The following is an 18,217-nucleotide window of genomic DNA, read 5'->3' as shown; positions in this document are numbered from 1 at the left end:
GTGATGTGACCCCACCTAACACTGAACACGGGGAAGTAGGGATGAGAGAAACAATGACATAGACTACTCCTGCAACTTTGTAGTACCAATGAGGTAGATCTTCTCTTGTCCACTTCCTTAAAGTTGGGGTAATGCTGCTTGCACAGACTCTCCCTTCTAGTTACGAGGCACAGGAAAGGAAAGTTTGGCATTCCTCTTTCTTTTGCGGGACTCTGCAGATTTTATTGGTTTTGTTGTTGCCTGTGGGTTTTTGTTTGTTTGTTTTGGTTTTGCTTTTTTTTTTTTCCACACTCAAAATAAAGGGGAGAATAAAGAGGACATTCATCCCTAAGCAAAATTAGCACATAAAGGGTGTAATTGCATGTGCGTGAATTCTGTTTGCTTCTGGCTACTCACTCTGACTTACTCTCATTGACATATTTATCAATTTTTTCTTTGCCCACTGTAGGTTTTATTTTTCTCATCAACTTTTGTTTGATGTGGATTTACATGAGGAGCATCTGTTTAAGAAACTACCACAATCAACAGTTACGACAACCTGACATTTATACATACTTGCCTCCTCACCTATCCCCCCCCCTTTTTTTTAATCTTGTCGTAAAATACCTACTGAGACTACACTCAGATACACTTGAGAGATCTCTATTTTGCATCTATCATGTGTCCTCTGCCATTTCCTTTCATGCTTTCTGATGAACTCCTTCATTTTTAAAATCTTTTACTTTCAGAAGTTTAGTGCTACAGTGCTAGTTTTGGTATGATCCTTCGCCTCAGGACACATACACTATTTATATAGGATTTTCTTTTTGAAACCGTTTCCTTGCTTTGCTTAAAAAGCGAAGAAGAAAAGCCTCTCTGCAGGACTGAACTACCTGTTCAAAAACTTTATTTCATTTTATTTGTCAGATTTAAGGTATACATGTTTTTCCTGTTGTATTCTTGTACCATATACAAAGAGTGACAAGATTAAAAGGTAGGTATTTGAAGTCACTTGTGGTACATATCTGAGACTCGAGTCACAGATTTCACTTGTTGAAAAGAACTGCAAGTCTGTAGTACCTCCCGTCAGCTGAGGTGAGGTAATGGAATCATAGGAGCCTCCCCTGGCTCTTTAAGGTTAGCTTAAACAAAACTAAACAAAAAACTCTCATAAAACACAGCCAGCCTCCTTCTCCTTGACGTTGAAGATGCTTTAAAGTAACCTGTTCTGTACTTCACCAGAAAGGACAGTGAATGCTTATGCAGTTTTCTGACCTTTGCTGAGGGATAAAGAGGAAGATGCAAATCACTACTGTAAGCACTTAGATACATTCTTCAGAGCCTTTTCTTATTCCTGTTATCATGTAATCAACAGCCTCCCTCTGATCCGCAGGTTGATTAGAACCCACTGAATATGACACAGAAGTATTAATCTAAGATCTCACTACGTGGTCCTTCTTCACAAGCAACAGTAGCACGAAGATGCTGTATCTGAGCACCATGTGACCTGCCTGCCATTGCATCTGCCTGTTCTGTTAAGCTTAACCTTCAGTTTCTTCATTTTCTGTCTTACCATCATGCTTCAGCACAAGTTCACAACACTAAACTTCTTTTCCACTGCTAGAAGAGCTGGCTCAACTGTTTCTGCATTATGTCTATATAGCAGCACAAGGAACATTTATAGATATTATTTTTGGCCATATGCTCCTCTTCCTCATTCCCCCTTCCAAGTACTCAGGCTAATATCCTGTTGCTTTCTTGGAACATATCCGTATGATCTCACAGCCTGTCCTTCCACCAATTGCTGAGGAAGATATGTGCATGATCCAAAGATATCAATTGGCCAAAATCTGACTGATGCTTGTGGTATTGCTCTGAGGTAAATTTAATCCTTACTTCCCTACCAGGAAAAACAGAAAAGCCTGAAAACATCTTGCTGAATTACACCACCCCTTTCTGTTGCTTTCTGCAGCTTCAGAAGTAGTACATAAGATATTCTTTTGCTCAAGAAGAAAATAACATGTTCAAACTGAGTATGTGTTTCGATATATGGAGAGGAGGTCTCACACAGCCCTTGCTGCCTGCCTGGACAGGACACCTCTCTCAGTTACCCATTGATTTTCTTCAGCTTCACTTTCAGCATTCTCTGGGCCCCTGGAAACCGCACTATGATACCAGAATAAAGTCCTCAGATGCTACCCTCAGATTCTTGTGAAGAAGGACCAGAACTTGTGGTTATGCAAGTACTATAATTTGTCTCCAAAATAGACTAATAAAATTCTGTACTGTGTCTATTTTAGGACTTTTCTAAGGTGCCTATCACTGTGGAATCTGAATGCCATATAACAATTATAGATAACACAATGTGCCTTAAAAGGCAAGCTACTCCGTCTCCCTTGTTCATTTTGTGCCTGCGTGGAAACTTTTCTTCTGCTTCCCTTCTTGCCTTTCACTTCCTCGCCTCCAGTTGTGAGTTCGTCCTGGCAAAGTGCCCTTACTGAAAGAAAGCTTTCATCGACATGGTGGGTAGCACATGTAGATCTGAATATGGTCAGGGCTGGAATTGCTCCAGCTCTCTCTCTATTAAGATATTCTCTAGCAGGGGACAAAACACCAAAAATACTGGCAATGTATTCTTGGCCAATGAGTTTGAGTTTACCATAAAATAACATTATTTATATAATTGATCATTACCCTAAAGATATACACAATAAGGAAGCCCCAAGTTGACACTCACACAAACCACTAATGGAAATCAAATCTCTAAACTAACTGCTTCAATGGAAAATGCCTACAAGAACCTAGAAAAAAGAGGAGGTACTCCAGCTCAGAGCTATGCTGCCTTGGAGGAAACACGGACAATGCTATTAGATTTTGAAGACCGCAGCTGGACAAAACACCTCAACAGGTTTTGCCTGCCATCCTGATCAATGGACCATAAAAGCTGAAAATTGAAGAGCAGCATAAAGAAAGCAAGCTTAGCTTGTGATAGCATCCTAGAGTAAAAACTGACTTATAAGAACAAACACCAGCCTGGTACCATAATTTTTCAGTCTTGACCAGCAGCTACAGTCAACTCATGGGGAAGAAGAGATAAGCGGAGAGCTACAGGCAGATCTGCTCTGCCTTCATAGGTGCCTGCCAGGAAAGATACAAGACCAGGTAGCTCCCGAAGGGTCCTGGGACAACAAAGAGCACTGGACTGTCCAACTGGCATAACCAGAACACTATATCCCAACTCCCAACTCTGCTGTACTACCTCTGGTGTGTATACACCACATTTTGAACAGTCATTTTTTTTTTATATATACGCTCATACTTATTTACAGACAGATTTAAGATCAGCACGGTTTTGTAATGAGAAAAAAAAATGTGATTTTTAAAAATCTTGGTATTGATTGACTTTCACCAAGGCAAACTCAAAGTATGTCTGACACTGTTCAACACAAGACTAACATCTCACTCACCTGCTACTATGTAAGTATTTCCACTTTTATCACTTTTGACCTGATAGGCAGTGTTTTTATGAATGGCCTGCTCAATTAAGAAAAGTTTATGAAACCCACTGCAATTAAGGTAAAACATTATCTTGCCGATTCTTGCACTTGTGATTTTATGCACCTATCCGGAAGACTATAACAAAAATAAAATACCAAATACTGGCCAACTAGTTTTATAAAACAATTGCCTTCAACTTAAATAGGGAGCAGTTTTACCAGCAAAAACCACTGAGTCCATCATGACCTGCACAACCAGACTGCGTTGACTGAGGAGACTTTACCTACGTACTGAGGCTAAAGGAAGCTATAATCTCTTACGCTGTCAAGCAGCTTTGGGGCTGACTCTGGTCTCAATAAGATCAAAAGGAAGCATTACTTGCTAATAATTACCATATTACCAAATTACCAAACAATTACCAAATAATAAATGCTACATGTTACATACTTGTACCAGGGGTCTGTTTTAAGACAACGTGGACTCAGTTAATGAAGGGGTTTATGTTAGGAGCTGAGAAGAGCACAAGGGCTTCAGATAGCCATCAATCTGACAGCACTCAGATGGTGAAAAAGTCGCTGATTTTCCAACATCCTACCTATGACCTCCTATGGAAATTACCATGTGAAAAAGGAAGAAATAGGCCTTCAACCTGTAAAAAATAATTCCAAAAAGGCACAAAAAGCAGAGATGAAGAATTTCTGCAGGGAATAATAGGGATGTCTTTCACAAAGCAGGGCACAACAACAGGCCTCCACCAAGAAACAGCAAGCTTTTAGGTGGTTCATGCCTCTGTGCAGGTTGTCAACAACTGAAAATAAAAAACCTTTCCTGTTATGCTTAGTTCCCCTTCCTTCACATCTTCTACTTCGGAGGGTCATCTGAGCCCTCCAGTCAACATCACACACCAAGTGCTGAAAGAAATAGTTGCAAATACCAAACCTACTTGTACCTGACAAGGACCAGCACAATTCACTAAGGATGTCTGGGAACAGTGCACCGATTCTCACTAGGAGAGGTACGGGGTGAGCCTTCTGGCTTTGGGGGAATATTTTCAGACCTAGCAAGGACCTGAAATTCAACAAGATCTGCTGTTGTGATCAGTGGAATCATCTCAATTTATACTTAAGTGAATAGTTACTCAAGTGTAAACAAGGTGGGACTCCTGTCTAGTGATCTCAGATGTTGCAATAGTTTATATAAAAGCTGAACCAACATTCCTGCGCCCCTCCACACCAGTCTGGTACTCTTACACACATTTGCCCCAAACAAACAAAATATTAACCATTATTTTGATTCACTGTTATTATCACAGCTTGAGTACATTAACCAAGGCAACTCTTTACCCTTCAGCTTCTTCATCCATGGATTAATGGGTCAGGTACCATTTTTTACTTCACCAAGCATGCCCTACATTATACAAGACCAGACACTTCCTATCTTGCAACCGTGCAGTACTTCAGCTAAATTCAGCTAACGAAACTTTAGTTTCTTTACATTTTTGTATTTCTCCATACCAACATGAATGTTGCTTCCTTCAAATGGTCACCTTCAGTTTGAACCTAAAGCATAGGCTGAGTTAAAAACATATTTTAAACTTAGTAGAAACATTCAAAACCAAAACATTACAGTATAACTTGTTATTCATTCTGTGGGGATACTTCACTTCTGAAGTACCTGCAGTTAAAAATCACAGAAAGAAATAAGTTCAAACTGCAGAGCAGCAGGCCAAGTTGGTATGCTCCCTTAGTGCAATGCAATGCCAAGTGCAAGGCAGATACTAGCTTGCAGCCAGAAAGCAGCACTGCTATGTTTGCATGGTGTCGCATCTCAGCTACCATCCCTGCATCCGGTGGTTCCAGGTCCAGAACTAAATCCATCACAGACAGCTTGTGCTGCACCTAGTGCATGTAACCCAGGGCAGCTTCCACATGACATAAAATGGAAAGGCAAGCAAAGGAAAATATTTTATTTCTTTATCTCTTTATGATGCCTTTATTTAAATAAACACATAATTAGTGGTACAAACAGTGAAATCTTCTTGCAAATGCCACTGAAATAGGTTTGTTGCGCTATCATTTTTTGATTGACACTTCAAGTGTTTTGAAAATTAGTAAACACTTCCCTTACCTTCATGTGTGATTTGAGATTGTCCTTGCGGGCACAGCGAAATGGACAGAGTGGACACTGATGACTTTTCAAACCTGTATGAATCACCATGTGCCGTTTCCAGTAACTCTTCCTCTTGATAACCAAACCACAGATCGGACACTGGAAAGGTTTTCCTCCTTCTTCTTCTGAGGCTTAGCAGAAGGGGGAAGAAAAAGAGAGCATCCTTTACAGCCACTTGTCGAATATTTTCCCCTTGTAAACATACTCAAGATACCATTTTTCAATGCTAGTATTTCATCTGCAAAGAGACACATCAGTTAAACAACAACATGTACCAGAAATTTCAGTTCCTCCCCGTGCATGTCTCTTTTCCCGTTAATCTAGTTATTCTCCCTCTAAGAAAGGTCACCATAATTTATAAAGGTTAATGCCCCAAACATCCTTTGGCTAATCAGTAGGGGATGCTACTCTGTCTCACCTGGTCCTAATGTTCCTTATAATTTAACTGAACTGAGATGGATGTCTCCCATAATCATAACTTTGCAGCCTCATTTCCTATCAAATGCCAGTTTTAGTAGCGTATGGAAAATATGCTTAACTGTGTTCAAAAATGATCCATTCCCATATCTGATTGATCGCCAGGTGGATATGGAGGATAGAAAACAGGACAATTCACAGCTTAACTGACAGGCACGCTGGTATTGCATATCAGATATATTTAACTCCAGAAGTGAATGATTTCATAACCCCTGCTGCTGAACTTGTTTAGCTATGGCTCGAGCAGATGCTGCCGCAACTTCAGCCATCAGGGGTCCTAGAGTCATGGGTTTCCTTGTACTCCTCTAGTTACCAGGGCATTAAATCTACTGCCTTCCCAAATGTTTTCACTCTGCTTTACTGCCCAATTCACCTATGATAAGAAAAGCATTTGGTGGCATTTGTCAAGCAAACATGGTTAGACTACTGAGTGTGGAACCATCTCAAGGTTGATGGAAAGAGAAATTCCTTGCTGCTGACTACACACAACCATCCATCCATTCATTCTCTCACCACAATTTCCTCTGCTTATTATAAAGGTCTAGCATTATTACAGAATTGGAAGCCCTTTTTCCTCAATATAAAAGACAGACTGTTTTCAAATATCCAGAGCTCAGCAATGCCTATCCTGCTATTTGGAACTTCTCTCGGATTATTTCATCTCATTATTATCAGTTATTTCCTACTGATAAGGATAGAGCAAAAACCAAATTCCCTCAATAAGGAACTAAGGGGTAAAAACCACCAGGAAGATTTGTCATATCCTAAAAAAAATAATTCTTGCTATTAGGTAGGAAACACAGACACTGCAATTCCACTGATTACTTACTCATTATGTAAGCACAAAAAAAGGACACACTGTCAAAGCATGCACTTCTGCAAGTCCAGAAATGTCTACTTGTGAAATTTTCTATCACACTCAAAGTATTATCAAATTGTTCCCCTCTCTGACTTTCTATGGAGCAAGCCAAAGCCAATGCTATAATTACTTGTGTTTCACTTTTTTAGTTTCTTTACTTACTTATGCAAAAGGCAGGAGAAAGACAATCCACAGAAAAACATATCGGTAGCACTTTTAACCTACCATTTCTTTTCCTTCTATTATATCTTTTCCCCAGCCTCTGGTTATCACAAAAGATCCACAGAAGAAATGTGTAACAAGCTTTCTATTACCCATTTTCCACACCATTAAAAATAAATCTGCAAACAAGACCAATCAATAGCAATTCAGCACTTTGCAAAATACGCAAAGAACTGGACCAAATGCCTGAGACTTCACCAGTAACAATGCCAATTAATGGCACGTGGGATTTGCATCAACCCCCTCCAAAGCTCAACCACATTAGTACTTTACTACACTACACAAATCTTAACGTAAGAAAAAAAGGGGGGTTCAGCTTTCCTTCCTTTATATTAACGTGTATTTTATGCCACTTGCTGTCAATTAATCGGAAGAAGTGATTATACTGAGGACAAAATCAGCTAGTGTTTCCCCAAAAAATTGCAGGAACAGAATTGCAAGCATTGCAGGCAAAAAGTTATTACCAAGCAAGTATTTTGTCAGTAAAAAAAAAAAAAGGGAGGGGGGGGGGCTGCCACCCACAGTATTTCAGAAATGACATCAGAATTTTAACAGAGATTACAGACTTCCTTTAAGTTTGACCCAAAACCCACGAGCATTTAACAAAGTTGGCAACACTAATAATTTCATTAAAAGTTAGTCTTCTCTGTGTCACTCCAGCAGAACCTGTACAAGCAAGGATGAAGTCCACCCAGCTTGACTTGTGGTATTAGAGGTGACAATGTTCTGATAAGCCACAGCTCCAGCTTGCTGCCTGAATAACTCTGACCAAATAGCTCAGCGTGGTGGGCAAAGGAGCAGCGTGCATACTAGCCTCCACCTTTGCTGTTCCTTGCTCGTCAACATCTAATTAATCTCGCAGAGTATTGATCTTATAACCAAAGCTAGATGTTGCTGGTGGGTAAGTAAAACAGATCCGTAACAACAAAGAAAACTCAACAATGCCTTAAATGTTCCAAGTATGAGAGGGGAACAAAATACCTCTCACTCTGTGCCTACTGGGAAAAGATGTTTAACTCTCTGGGAACAAGTCAAAAGCCCTATGTCCCCAGAAGCAATCAGACACACAATAACAGATACAACATTATTAAACTTTACTAGTTAAAGAAATACCATTTCTTTGCTTCTAGTGCCTTAAGGTTGTAGGTGTAAAAGGAATTGGGAACATGTGACATTTATTTTCATGGGAAATACAGATGCTCTGCTACGCAGCTCAGTGCTACAGAAATTAAGTCTCCAATCAAAGGTCATTGCTTAGTGACTTTTTTTGCAGGCTGCGTTCCTCCACAGCCAAACGAACCAAGGAGTTTGGCCTTCCACAACCAACATCCATATATGCAAGCCAACCGCTTGCTTTTTGTTTTCAGTTGGTTAATTATTTAAAAGGAAAAACTTAATTGCATATCAGAAAACCGACTTAGAAGAACTTTTGTTATGAACATCACACTATAAAGTTTGCTCGGATGCCAACTGGCGTTGGCCCAGTGCATATAAACTGAAAGGAAACACCCTTCCCCTTGGGATACTAGCCCCATATATTACAAAAAATGAATAGTTGTGCCTTGGTTACCAAGGACCTGAGGCAGTCGGCCCCTATTGTTATCCTTCAGCAGCACAGACCGCTTGGGCCCTCAGCAAAGAGAAGAGTTGCTAGGAATTTGCTGCATCAGAGTTAGTTTGCAAAGCGCTGGTACTACCAGCACACACACACACCCCAAAGCATTCCCCCAGAACAAGCTGCACGGACAAATCCCACAGTTTATTAGTCGAACACAGAACCCGGATTTTATTCCAACCATTTATTTTCCCTTGTAAATAACTTCTGATGTGAAGGGCTTTTCCTCCAGCAAGAAACAAACTAATAACTGCAAATAAATTTCAACCTTACCCCATTCCTATCCATTGCTGTCCTTCCTGTGTGAAGGCCAATCTTCATCACAAAGTTAATTAAATTAATGCCCACAGTCGCACTGGTGTAGCCAGCGTGGGTCCTCCTAGTCCAACACAAAAAGGTCTTTTTTTGGTTTAGCTTCTATTACTCTGGAAAGGACTTAATCTAAACCAATGGAAACCTTAGGTCAGACCCGTGCCAAGACTAGCTTGCCACTTCAGCTGCCTTGGCAAAACACACCGGCACACCACTTGCAGAACACGTGTAGCTCACAGTATCCCACAGAACGCCACTGCAGGGAGAACACTGGTATCAGACACTTGAAGCCTAGATTTTCTACTAGAAATATGAATCAATGACGTGAACCTTTTATAAAAAGAAAGAATCTTGTTTTTCCTTATTTTGAAGATGGATCAGTTAAGTTTTCATGCATGGCCCACCGGTTCTTCAAAGCTTTTGTTACCAAGACTATTTCTTCTTATTCCCTATAAGCCTGATTCCTTGAATGCCAACAGCTGGAACTGGTGGAGGGAAGGCTGTCGTGTAAAATGGTTCTTGTTGAGCTAAATTAGAGAAATGCAGTTCACTTTTTTTTTTCTAAATGACAAAGGATTGTAAAAGACCAAACATGTGAGATTTGTTCATGCTGCTGCAAAAAAATTTAATGAAAAGTGGCAACATAATAATATACTCTGGTAAATTAGGACAGGGTAGTAAGCGATTATACAAAAGTCCATTTGTGATAGAGACAGCAGGAGGGAGAATTCTCCCTTGTCCAGTATTTCAAAAGCACTAGTTTTGTATATGCTCACTGATACCGTGAGCTCCCTAACAGGGATTCTTTGATCTTCTCCATTAAATATTTTTGTGGACTTATTTTGAACTTGGTGAGGGGGGGACATGCCATTGTATGAAATACAAAAAAAAAAAAAATTACTGAACTGTACACTTAAATCTTTCAAAAATGGAAACATTTGTGACAGTTTGGTCCTCAACTGGTATTTTAAAAAGCTTTTTTACTGTTTCCCCAGAGTACCTAGTTCTTATTCTCATGATATGAGGAATCAAAACAAATCCAGACCCATTGAAGAGATGTTATATAAGTGCATAGCAAAACAAATGCACTCTACTCAGTTGCTCCAACTGTATCCATACCTGTACTGGTGGGTTTGGATGCTCTTCCCTTAGGGACTGGCAGTAACAATAATTCCAAAGACTGTGGTGGAGTTGCTTTCTCTTGCTTCATCTCTGAAAGCTGCAGGGGATCCTCAGCAACCAGTGATTTCTTCTTCTCTGCCAACAGGGTGCCTGCAGCTCTCGCAGCAACCTCCTTGAGTAGGGCAGCTGAAGAGGTCATCGAAGCCAGAGAAAGGAAAGAACTGGCTGGAGGCGGGTGCTCCTGCCCAGGAGTCATGCTTCTTTCACTCACTTTCTTTGATAAAGCTGCTAACGTGGAGCTGGCTGACTGAGAACTAAAAGGTGAGGAAAAGGATTCAAATCTTATAGTATCTTCAGTCCTTGAAAGAGATTTGTCCTGCAGAACGGCATTGGCTGCAGCTTTCAGCTTCAGGATAGCTGAATCGGGGGACAAACCACAGGTGGTGGTGGAGTTTGGCAACCACTTCCCTTGATTCCATATAAAGTGACTACCTGCATTGTATTGGTCACTTTGTTCCTGTTTCTCAGCTAGCTTTCTGGCAAGAACACTTAGCTGCTGGGCGTGATGAGCAGGTGGAGAGAAGGAGAGATTTGAGCCAAGATTTACAGGGGACTCAACTCTGCCATTGACGTTAACGGCAGCATCCAGCTTCAGGGAGCCTGCCTCCAACAGCCGCCTCAGGTTACTGCTCAGTGGCTTATTTGGACCTGGAGGTTCTTCTTCACACAGAGATGACACATCAGGAGAAAGGTGCTCTTTGCCCTGTAATGTGTCTCTCAGTGCCTCATTTTCAACGGTTCCTAACTCCGCTGTGTTGCTGCTAGGAGTTGCACTTCCCAAAGAAGTATCTGGGGAAGTGGACTGCTCCTGGATTCTGTCCTCGAGAGACAACTTAAAGTTCTCCTGGACTTCTCCATAAGATGCTTCTGAAGGAGTCTCTGAAGAATTTCCAAACCAGCGTTCCTCTTCACTGAGCTCACCTTCCACCTCTTCCTGTCTGGTACCATCTGTGTGGAACCAAGAAAAACAGTATTATTCCCAAATCTGTGCAGAATAACTTCTTAGCATGGAGTATGCCTGGCCTCTGCATGACCCTTCTGGATAGCCACCTAACATCCCCCTGAAGTGAACGGACTTGGCATCAGCCTGGACTGAGTGACCAGGAAAAAGTTTTATGACTATGAACAAGGGTTTCTTTGAGGACCAAATTCAGGAAGCCTGTCATCTTTCAGTCAACATTACTAAAACAGTTAAAACTGCAACAGTACAAGTATACCACATGTACTAAATACCACCAGGGCACCACCCATATATACTGATAATTATTTTATTATCAGTACAGTCTGCACACCCTGCAAAGTATTATGAACTCTGTGGTATAAAGCAGGGACTTACAGGCCCAGAAATTATTAGATACTTGAGTCTCAGTACAGAAAACAGGCATGCGTGCCTTCAAAAGCAGATCAGGTGTATAGCTACTCAAAGGAGTTTCTTTCAGTGACTTTAAATCTCAGCCCAATCTTGCAGTTACCCCTATCTACAATATAAGACAATTTGTACCAATAATATACAGTTCATTTCTGAATAGCTGAAATGACTAATGCATGAATGCAAACTAAAGGTCTCATCTCTCCACCTACCTAGGAGAGGAATATCATACACACAAAACTAACCTTTGGGTTTTATTTTTTCTTCTCACATAGACACTACTTGCTTTCCATTCGCTTATCACTCTTCATTAAGGTTTTAAAGACTATCCTAAACTGAAGTTAGTTTAGCTGAAATTATAAAGAAAAAAAAAAAAGCATGTGTTGGTCTCAATGCAGTTAGTTACATTTTCTCTTTTGGGTAACTGCAACACATCTCGTCTCTCCTCAGATCTCACTGGCAGTGTTTACAGTGCTGTGACCCTGGATTGCTCTTCTTCCTGATAGTATTCAAAGTAATACAGACATGACCAAGGCTTTTTTTTTTGCAGATCTTGTTGGCCAATCAGAACATGGTCAAGAACAACAGCAATGCTAGGATTAAATTCATGTTATCGTCTCTTGCCAGATACCTCTCACATTTCTTCTTTTAGACTCAGTGTCCCTAGCTACAAAAGAATCTTTGTAATCATAGCACAGCAAAACAAAAGAATTTAATATAACCCTCCACTGACATTCTGGCAATAAGCCTGCATGATATGTACTGTACCTATGATCATGTATTATTCCCAGATTCCATATTTAATTCCGGCAAATTACAAAGCTTGGAGAGAAGTCGATGAGTAAAATCTTAGATTTATGTTACTGCTTTGATCCAATTAATTTAAGAAGGAAAAACCTAGCCACTTGCATAAGTATAGATATACCAACAAACACTCTGAACATTGCATACATTACGAGGAGTAGGGCGTCATATTAAGTTCCTTTTACTCAAAACCCCTTGAAATTTTTTCACCAATATTTTAAGACCCCACAATAAAAGCACCCGTTTCCTTAGATTAGTATTTTACACAGAAGCGGGTTAGCATCTTTCCTATTCAAAACAAATAAAAGCCAAGCAAAACCCAAAGCACTTATCTAAAATTATTTTGATACTATCCAATGTAGGATCACAGATGGCAGCAGTGTTAACAACAGCAGGCCAATACCATGTACACTGAAATACAGCAGACGTGCTAACCAGTCGAGGCAGCACTTCTGCAGGTTGCAGGAGAACTGCAGGTATTCCCATTTCATCCTGTGAATGCTGCAAAGTAACTTGAGGCATGTCTTTACAGCTGGGTGCAGCCAGATGAGACCTGTCTGCTCATCCCAGATACAAGCAAATTCTGGACTGGAAGCCAAGAAAGCATCTTTCTGGCACTTCTCCTGAACTGATGCACCAAGAGCAGGGCACGTCCCCTGCAACACAGCCCAGAGCTGACACCACTACACAGGCTCTGAGCCAGAACCTGCCTGCATCCTACCACTTACATTCATGCACATTTACATTTGTCTGGGTTAAAACACCCCCCCAAACCCCTGGACCAAATCCTTCTCTCTCTCTGTGTCTCTGCTCCCTGCCCATAAATTGTGAGGGATAATCATATTTCCCTTCACTCAGTCAACAAAAAACTACAGCTTGAGAGAAATTTAATTGTATATAACTAACAGAAGAAGTGGGTTTCTGTTTTAGAGAAACTTCCAACTTATTAAACCTCCAAATTTCTCTGTTCCTGGACATGTATCTCTATTCCTTAACACTGATGTTTCCTAGTTGCAACCAGTCCTTTAAAAACAGTTAAAAAAACACCGTTCTTACAGATCTTATTCATTCTACTTGCACTGGAAATGAGCTCTTCCTTCTCACCTGTACCTGTTTTTGCATTAACCATAAAAGTAATGTTGCACATTTTTATTTTTTTTGGCTAACTATCCCTCCTCTCTATGGCTGACCCCTCAGGAAATACTCACAGTGCTTTAACAGGTCACTGGCAAATTGATTGTAAAGATGCAGGGAGTGGAAGTACGTCTGCTATGGTGGGGCTGCAGTGCAGCTTTCTTAGACAACGTAACAGCTTTCTTAGACTACGTAACAGCTGGGACCAAAGAAAAAGGTACCAAAGGCAGACAGGACAGGAACACGACTTGGATCGCCTTTCTTTTTCCAGACATGCACGTTCCCCGTTGGTCTTGCCTACGTGAAGGGCAGCCACCAACCTATCATCGACAGGGAGCAGCAGCCACGAAGCTCTCTTCTTTTTCACTTAAAGGCTTGCTACCAAGCCCAGAACTTCCCTCCGCCTTGGGTAACGCAGTGAGAGCTCCCCCTCCTGTTGCTCATCTACCTGTACCTACTCGGGTCTCAAAACTTCAAGCAGTCTTTATAAAAAAGGGAAAAGTTTCGTCTGCAGCATCTCTATCCCAAAAGACAGATGGATTTTTTTTTTCCCCATACAGCTTCTTTCAGTACCTAGAAACCAGACCTCTAACTGCTGACACAGTTCTAATTTTCCTCTTCTCAGTAATTCCCTCAGTTGCTGCAGTATCAAGTCCACTGTATTTTGAGGCTGTAAGGTTAATGCTGAAAAAGCCAGCATCAGTGTCTTATCATGAACTCAGTCAAGCCTCCTTTTAAACACTAGTGAATTGGTTTAGAAGCATAACTGTGAAGCCTGGCAATTTCATTTCTAAGCAAAGTTGCCATTCATGGCCTTCAGGGCAGGACTTGAATTCACATACACTTGCAAGCCTGTGAGTTTGAACAAGCTTGAGAACTCCTGGGGAAGCCAGACCAACCCATCAACTTTCATACGAGTTCAAAACAAATAAAACCTCCCCCCAGAACTCAGAGGGTTCGTGGGACACCAGACCACGTTTGTCTGAAATAGGAGCCAACCTCCACGCCTGTCAAGAAACTTTAGCTGACTTTCAGGTTTGCGGCAGAAGATTTGCATGACGTGTTTCTTCCCTTTTGCAACGCAGCTAAGGAGCTCCAGTGAGAAGTCCTTGAAAGGTTGGAGCAGACATGCAACACCACATTTAGGTTTCTTCTTTCTCCATCATAAACATACCCGTTTGTTATTACAGAATTAGTTACAAATGTTCAGCTACAAACATTTCATTCCTATTTAAGACTGAAATGCTAAATGTGGGTAAGAAACCACCTGGAAATTGCAAAGCTGGAAAAGGTAACTTAGGAGTTAGGGGCAAATTCTCACTGACTTCCTTTTGAACAGGACCTGGCTGGGAATCCCGCCAACATTTACCAAGTAACTGCTCATCAGATTGCCTCTTCTCAACATGATTCAAGAGTCAAAACCTGTCAGCACTTCTCTCTCCTGACTTCCATGGCAGTTCTGGAGGGAGAACTGCTTCCCAAACCATTTGTCGCTGGCAGAGACTGGTGAAGTTAGGGGTGTCCTGCGTGCTTCGGGACTACCACATCACACTTCACCCAGGAGCCTCAAACACGTACTTCCCACTCCTGCCAGCATCAACAAAAAGCACCAAAATACTGCTGGGCCGCTGATGTAGCCCAATATCAAGCAATCTCTGGCAAAGCCACAGATGTGTGCAAAAGCACTCCTTGAAGAAGTGCCAGTTTCTTGCGCTCGCCCACTCATCTGCTTGTTTTCAAATACGGAGAAGTTCTGTTTCCCCTTCAAGAGATCGGTTTGACAGACAAATCTTATTGATCCTAAGCTACGCTATTTCGATTTTGTGACCATCTGCTTTTTGACGTAGAGCGGTGATTAGAATTTGACCATGATATCAATAAAAATGTAAATATTAACTGCACACACTACTTATCTCTGCAAACTGAAAAAGACAAACATGTTTGTTGATTTAAATACTGAGCCACCCAACACAAATGCTGAAAGCTCTAACTCTACCTAATGAAATGTACACGTGCCATTTGTGAAACTGGCAAGTATGAGATGATAAACAATTCCAGTTCGTATGGACCTGGAGTGGAGAAATACGAACGCAGCAGAGCATATGCAGGCTATGCAGCACAAGGAAAAAGTAAGGGTCTTCAAGGCATGGCACTGAGCGACAGACATGGGCAGTGAAAGCAAAAGCATGATTGCAAGAACACCATGTGGACCACCAGAAATTACCTGAGAAATGGCCACAATTAGGGAATCTACCCCAAAGAGACTGAATTGGCATGTTAAGAGGGACATAATTTCACTTTAATCACTCAGAGCAATGAGTAAATTACAGAACTCCAAAACAGAATTAACGCTGCAAATCCATATGCTATAGTGATATCATACATATGGAAATCATAATTATCAGATTACAGAACAAAAATTAAAACAAATATAAAAGAAGGTAGAAGTCAAATCACTTCAAAGAAATGCTCACATGAAAACTGCTGATGGGATAAATTAGGTAAGATTGCCCTAACTTCTGCAGTTACGTTTCAAGAAAAGCCTGGGAATCTACACGACCAGGATACACAGTATTAAAAGACCTTCTTTTTATTACCTTGTGTCATGGTTTCTGCTGGGATTGAGTTAGTTTTCTTTGCACAGGCTCACAAAACGCTGTGTTTTGCATTTTTGATGAGAATAGGGGTGATAACCCACGGCTGTTTCAGATGTTGCAGAGCAGGGCTCACACGGAGCCAAGGACTTCGCTGCCTCTCGTGCTGCCCGGCCAGTGAGGAGGCACCGGGAGCCAGGAGGGGACGCAGCCGGGACAGCTGGGCCAGGCTGCCTAGAGGGATGTCCCATGCCGTGTGCCATCGTGCTCAGCAACAGCAGCTGGGCTAGGGGAGGAGGAAGGGGGATGTTGGGAGTGAAGGCGTTGGTCTTCCCAAGGAACTGTTACGTGTGATGTTGAGCCCTGCTGGCCTGGACGTGGCAGAACACCTCCTGCCGATGGGAAGCAGCGAGCGGATTCCTTGCTTTGCTTGCATGTGCAGCTTTTGCTCTACCTAGTAAGCTGTCTTGATCTCAACCCCTGAATTCTCACACTTTTATCTTTCAGGTTCTCTCCCCCATCCCACCTGGGGAGAGCGAGGAAGCGGCTGGGTGGTGCTCAGCACCCTGCCAGGGTTAAACTACAACTTCTTGGCATCAAGCATCATGATCTATATAAAGATTTCAGATATGACCATTCAAGTTTGCCTCAATCTAAATAAAGTTACAATTGCATTTGTTGGCTATTTGTCACCCAAGTCATCTTCCTAGTTTGTTGCTCCAACTTGTTTCCTCTCTCTGATATTTTCTTGCCCCTGAGCTTTTGTTTAGCCCAACTAAAGCTAGATTGACCTACAAGTATAAGCAGCAGTTTAACAGCATATCTTATTCCCTCTTCAATGACTATCATAAACCATTTTCTATATTATTTTATACTAAACACTATTCCATAGCCTACTCAAAGAGCTAGGATTGAGTGATAGGTCCACACTGGGGAGCTGAGGAGCTCTGCAAAGATGCCTAAAGAATTTAAAAGGTCACATTAAACTTAAATGAAGCAGTAAGCCATCCGTAAGGAGTTCTGGGGAACCACAGACTGACTCAGGTGAGCAATCAGTTTAAAGCCAAGTAAATAGGCAGACAAATAAAAAATAAAGCAGAAACAACACCTGAGTGATCCAGAGTTTGGCCTCATGTGAATTCTCTCAAGAACAGCAAGAAAAGGGGGGCGAGTGAGGAGAAGCAGCAGCTGAGAAATGAGAAGGCATGGAGAAGTGTAAAAGTAGTCACTGACAAGGAAGAGGTGAGACAGACTGTAAACTGTTGTGCTCCTATCCGGCTTCCAGGATGGCTTCAATTACCACCAGAACACATCAAATTACCATGTCCTATACTCCCTCCTGTCTCCTTTCTTAGATCCCTCTAACAAGGATTAGAGATTGGGCCCCAGGCCAAAATACGCCGTTCTGGCAGCCCATTTCAGAATACGCTCTCTTCACAGGTGCTGCAACCCAGAACCATGCTATCACCACCAGCATCATATCCAAATAAGTTTTGATGAGTTTCCCATCACACGATGGCAGCACATTCAGGAAGAGAACGCAGGTCCACCAAGTCTCTATTTTAGCTCTGCAATAGTCATCCAACGTAAGCCCTTTAGAAGTGGAGTACAGAAGGATGCTCGCTTCCTCCAGCCAAGCTGGGTAAGTACCTCTGGCACAGGAGCCTTGAAATTTGCCAGAAAGTGGCTGCTAGTCACCCTGGGCAGAACAGTTTTAGTGGAATATGGAAAGTCAAAGATATACTGGAGAAGCTCCAGGATGAAATTAAGAGGAGAGGAACTTGAAGTCCTCACTGTAAACAGAATATTCAATGAGAACGAGCAGTCACAAAAGTGTCATGGCAGAATTTAGTGCAGACCAGATAAAAGAATGAAGGAGCTAAAGGCTGAATACGGTAAATACCTTAGGTAAACCATATATACTGTGTAAACATATCATTTTAGCAACAGAAAAAAATAATAATTAGAAGAGATCACTCCCTAATATCGCATCACTTTCTAAC

At 41.5% G+C, this 18,217-nt stretch overlaps 1 protein-coding gene across 13 annotated transcripts in view; it reads right to left on the bottom strand.

Annotated features, from left to right (window-relative positions):
* ZNF827 (zinc finger protein 827) overlaps positions 1-18,217 on the bottom strand; it is a 122,744-nt gene that overhangs the window by 69,571 nt on the left and 34,956 nt on the right. For all 13 annotated transcript variants that reach the window (XR_013949868.1, XM_080588650.1, XM_080588647.1 and 10 more), the window contains 2 exons: positions 10,251-11,261; positions 5,605-5,777 (listed from right to left, as the gene is read on the bottom strand). Coding sequence is in view for 12 of the 13 variants with exons in the window: in XM_080588650.1 (XP_080444776.1) it covers positions 5,605-5,777; positions 10,251-11,261 (1,184 nt within the window). In the remaining variant the exon portion in view is untranslated. The remainder of the gene's footprint in view (positions 1-5,604; positions 5,778-10,250; positions 11,262-18,217) is intronic.

Source organism: Anser brachyrhynchus (genome assembly GCF_964034855.1).
Source record: "Anser brachyrhynchus genome assembly, chromosome: 4".
In the NCBI taxonomy this organism is placed as follows: domain Eukaryota; kingdom Metazoa; phylum Chordata; class Aves; order Anseriformes; family Anatidae; genus Anser; species Anser brachyrhynchus.
This window is presented reverse-complemented; position numbering and strand designations above follow the sequence as displayed.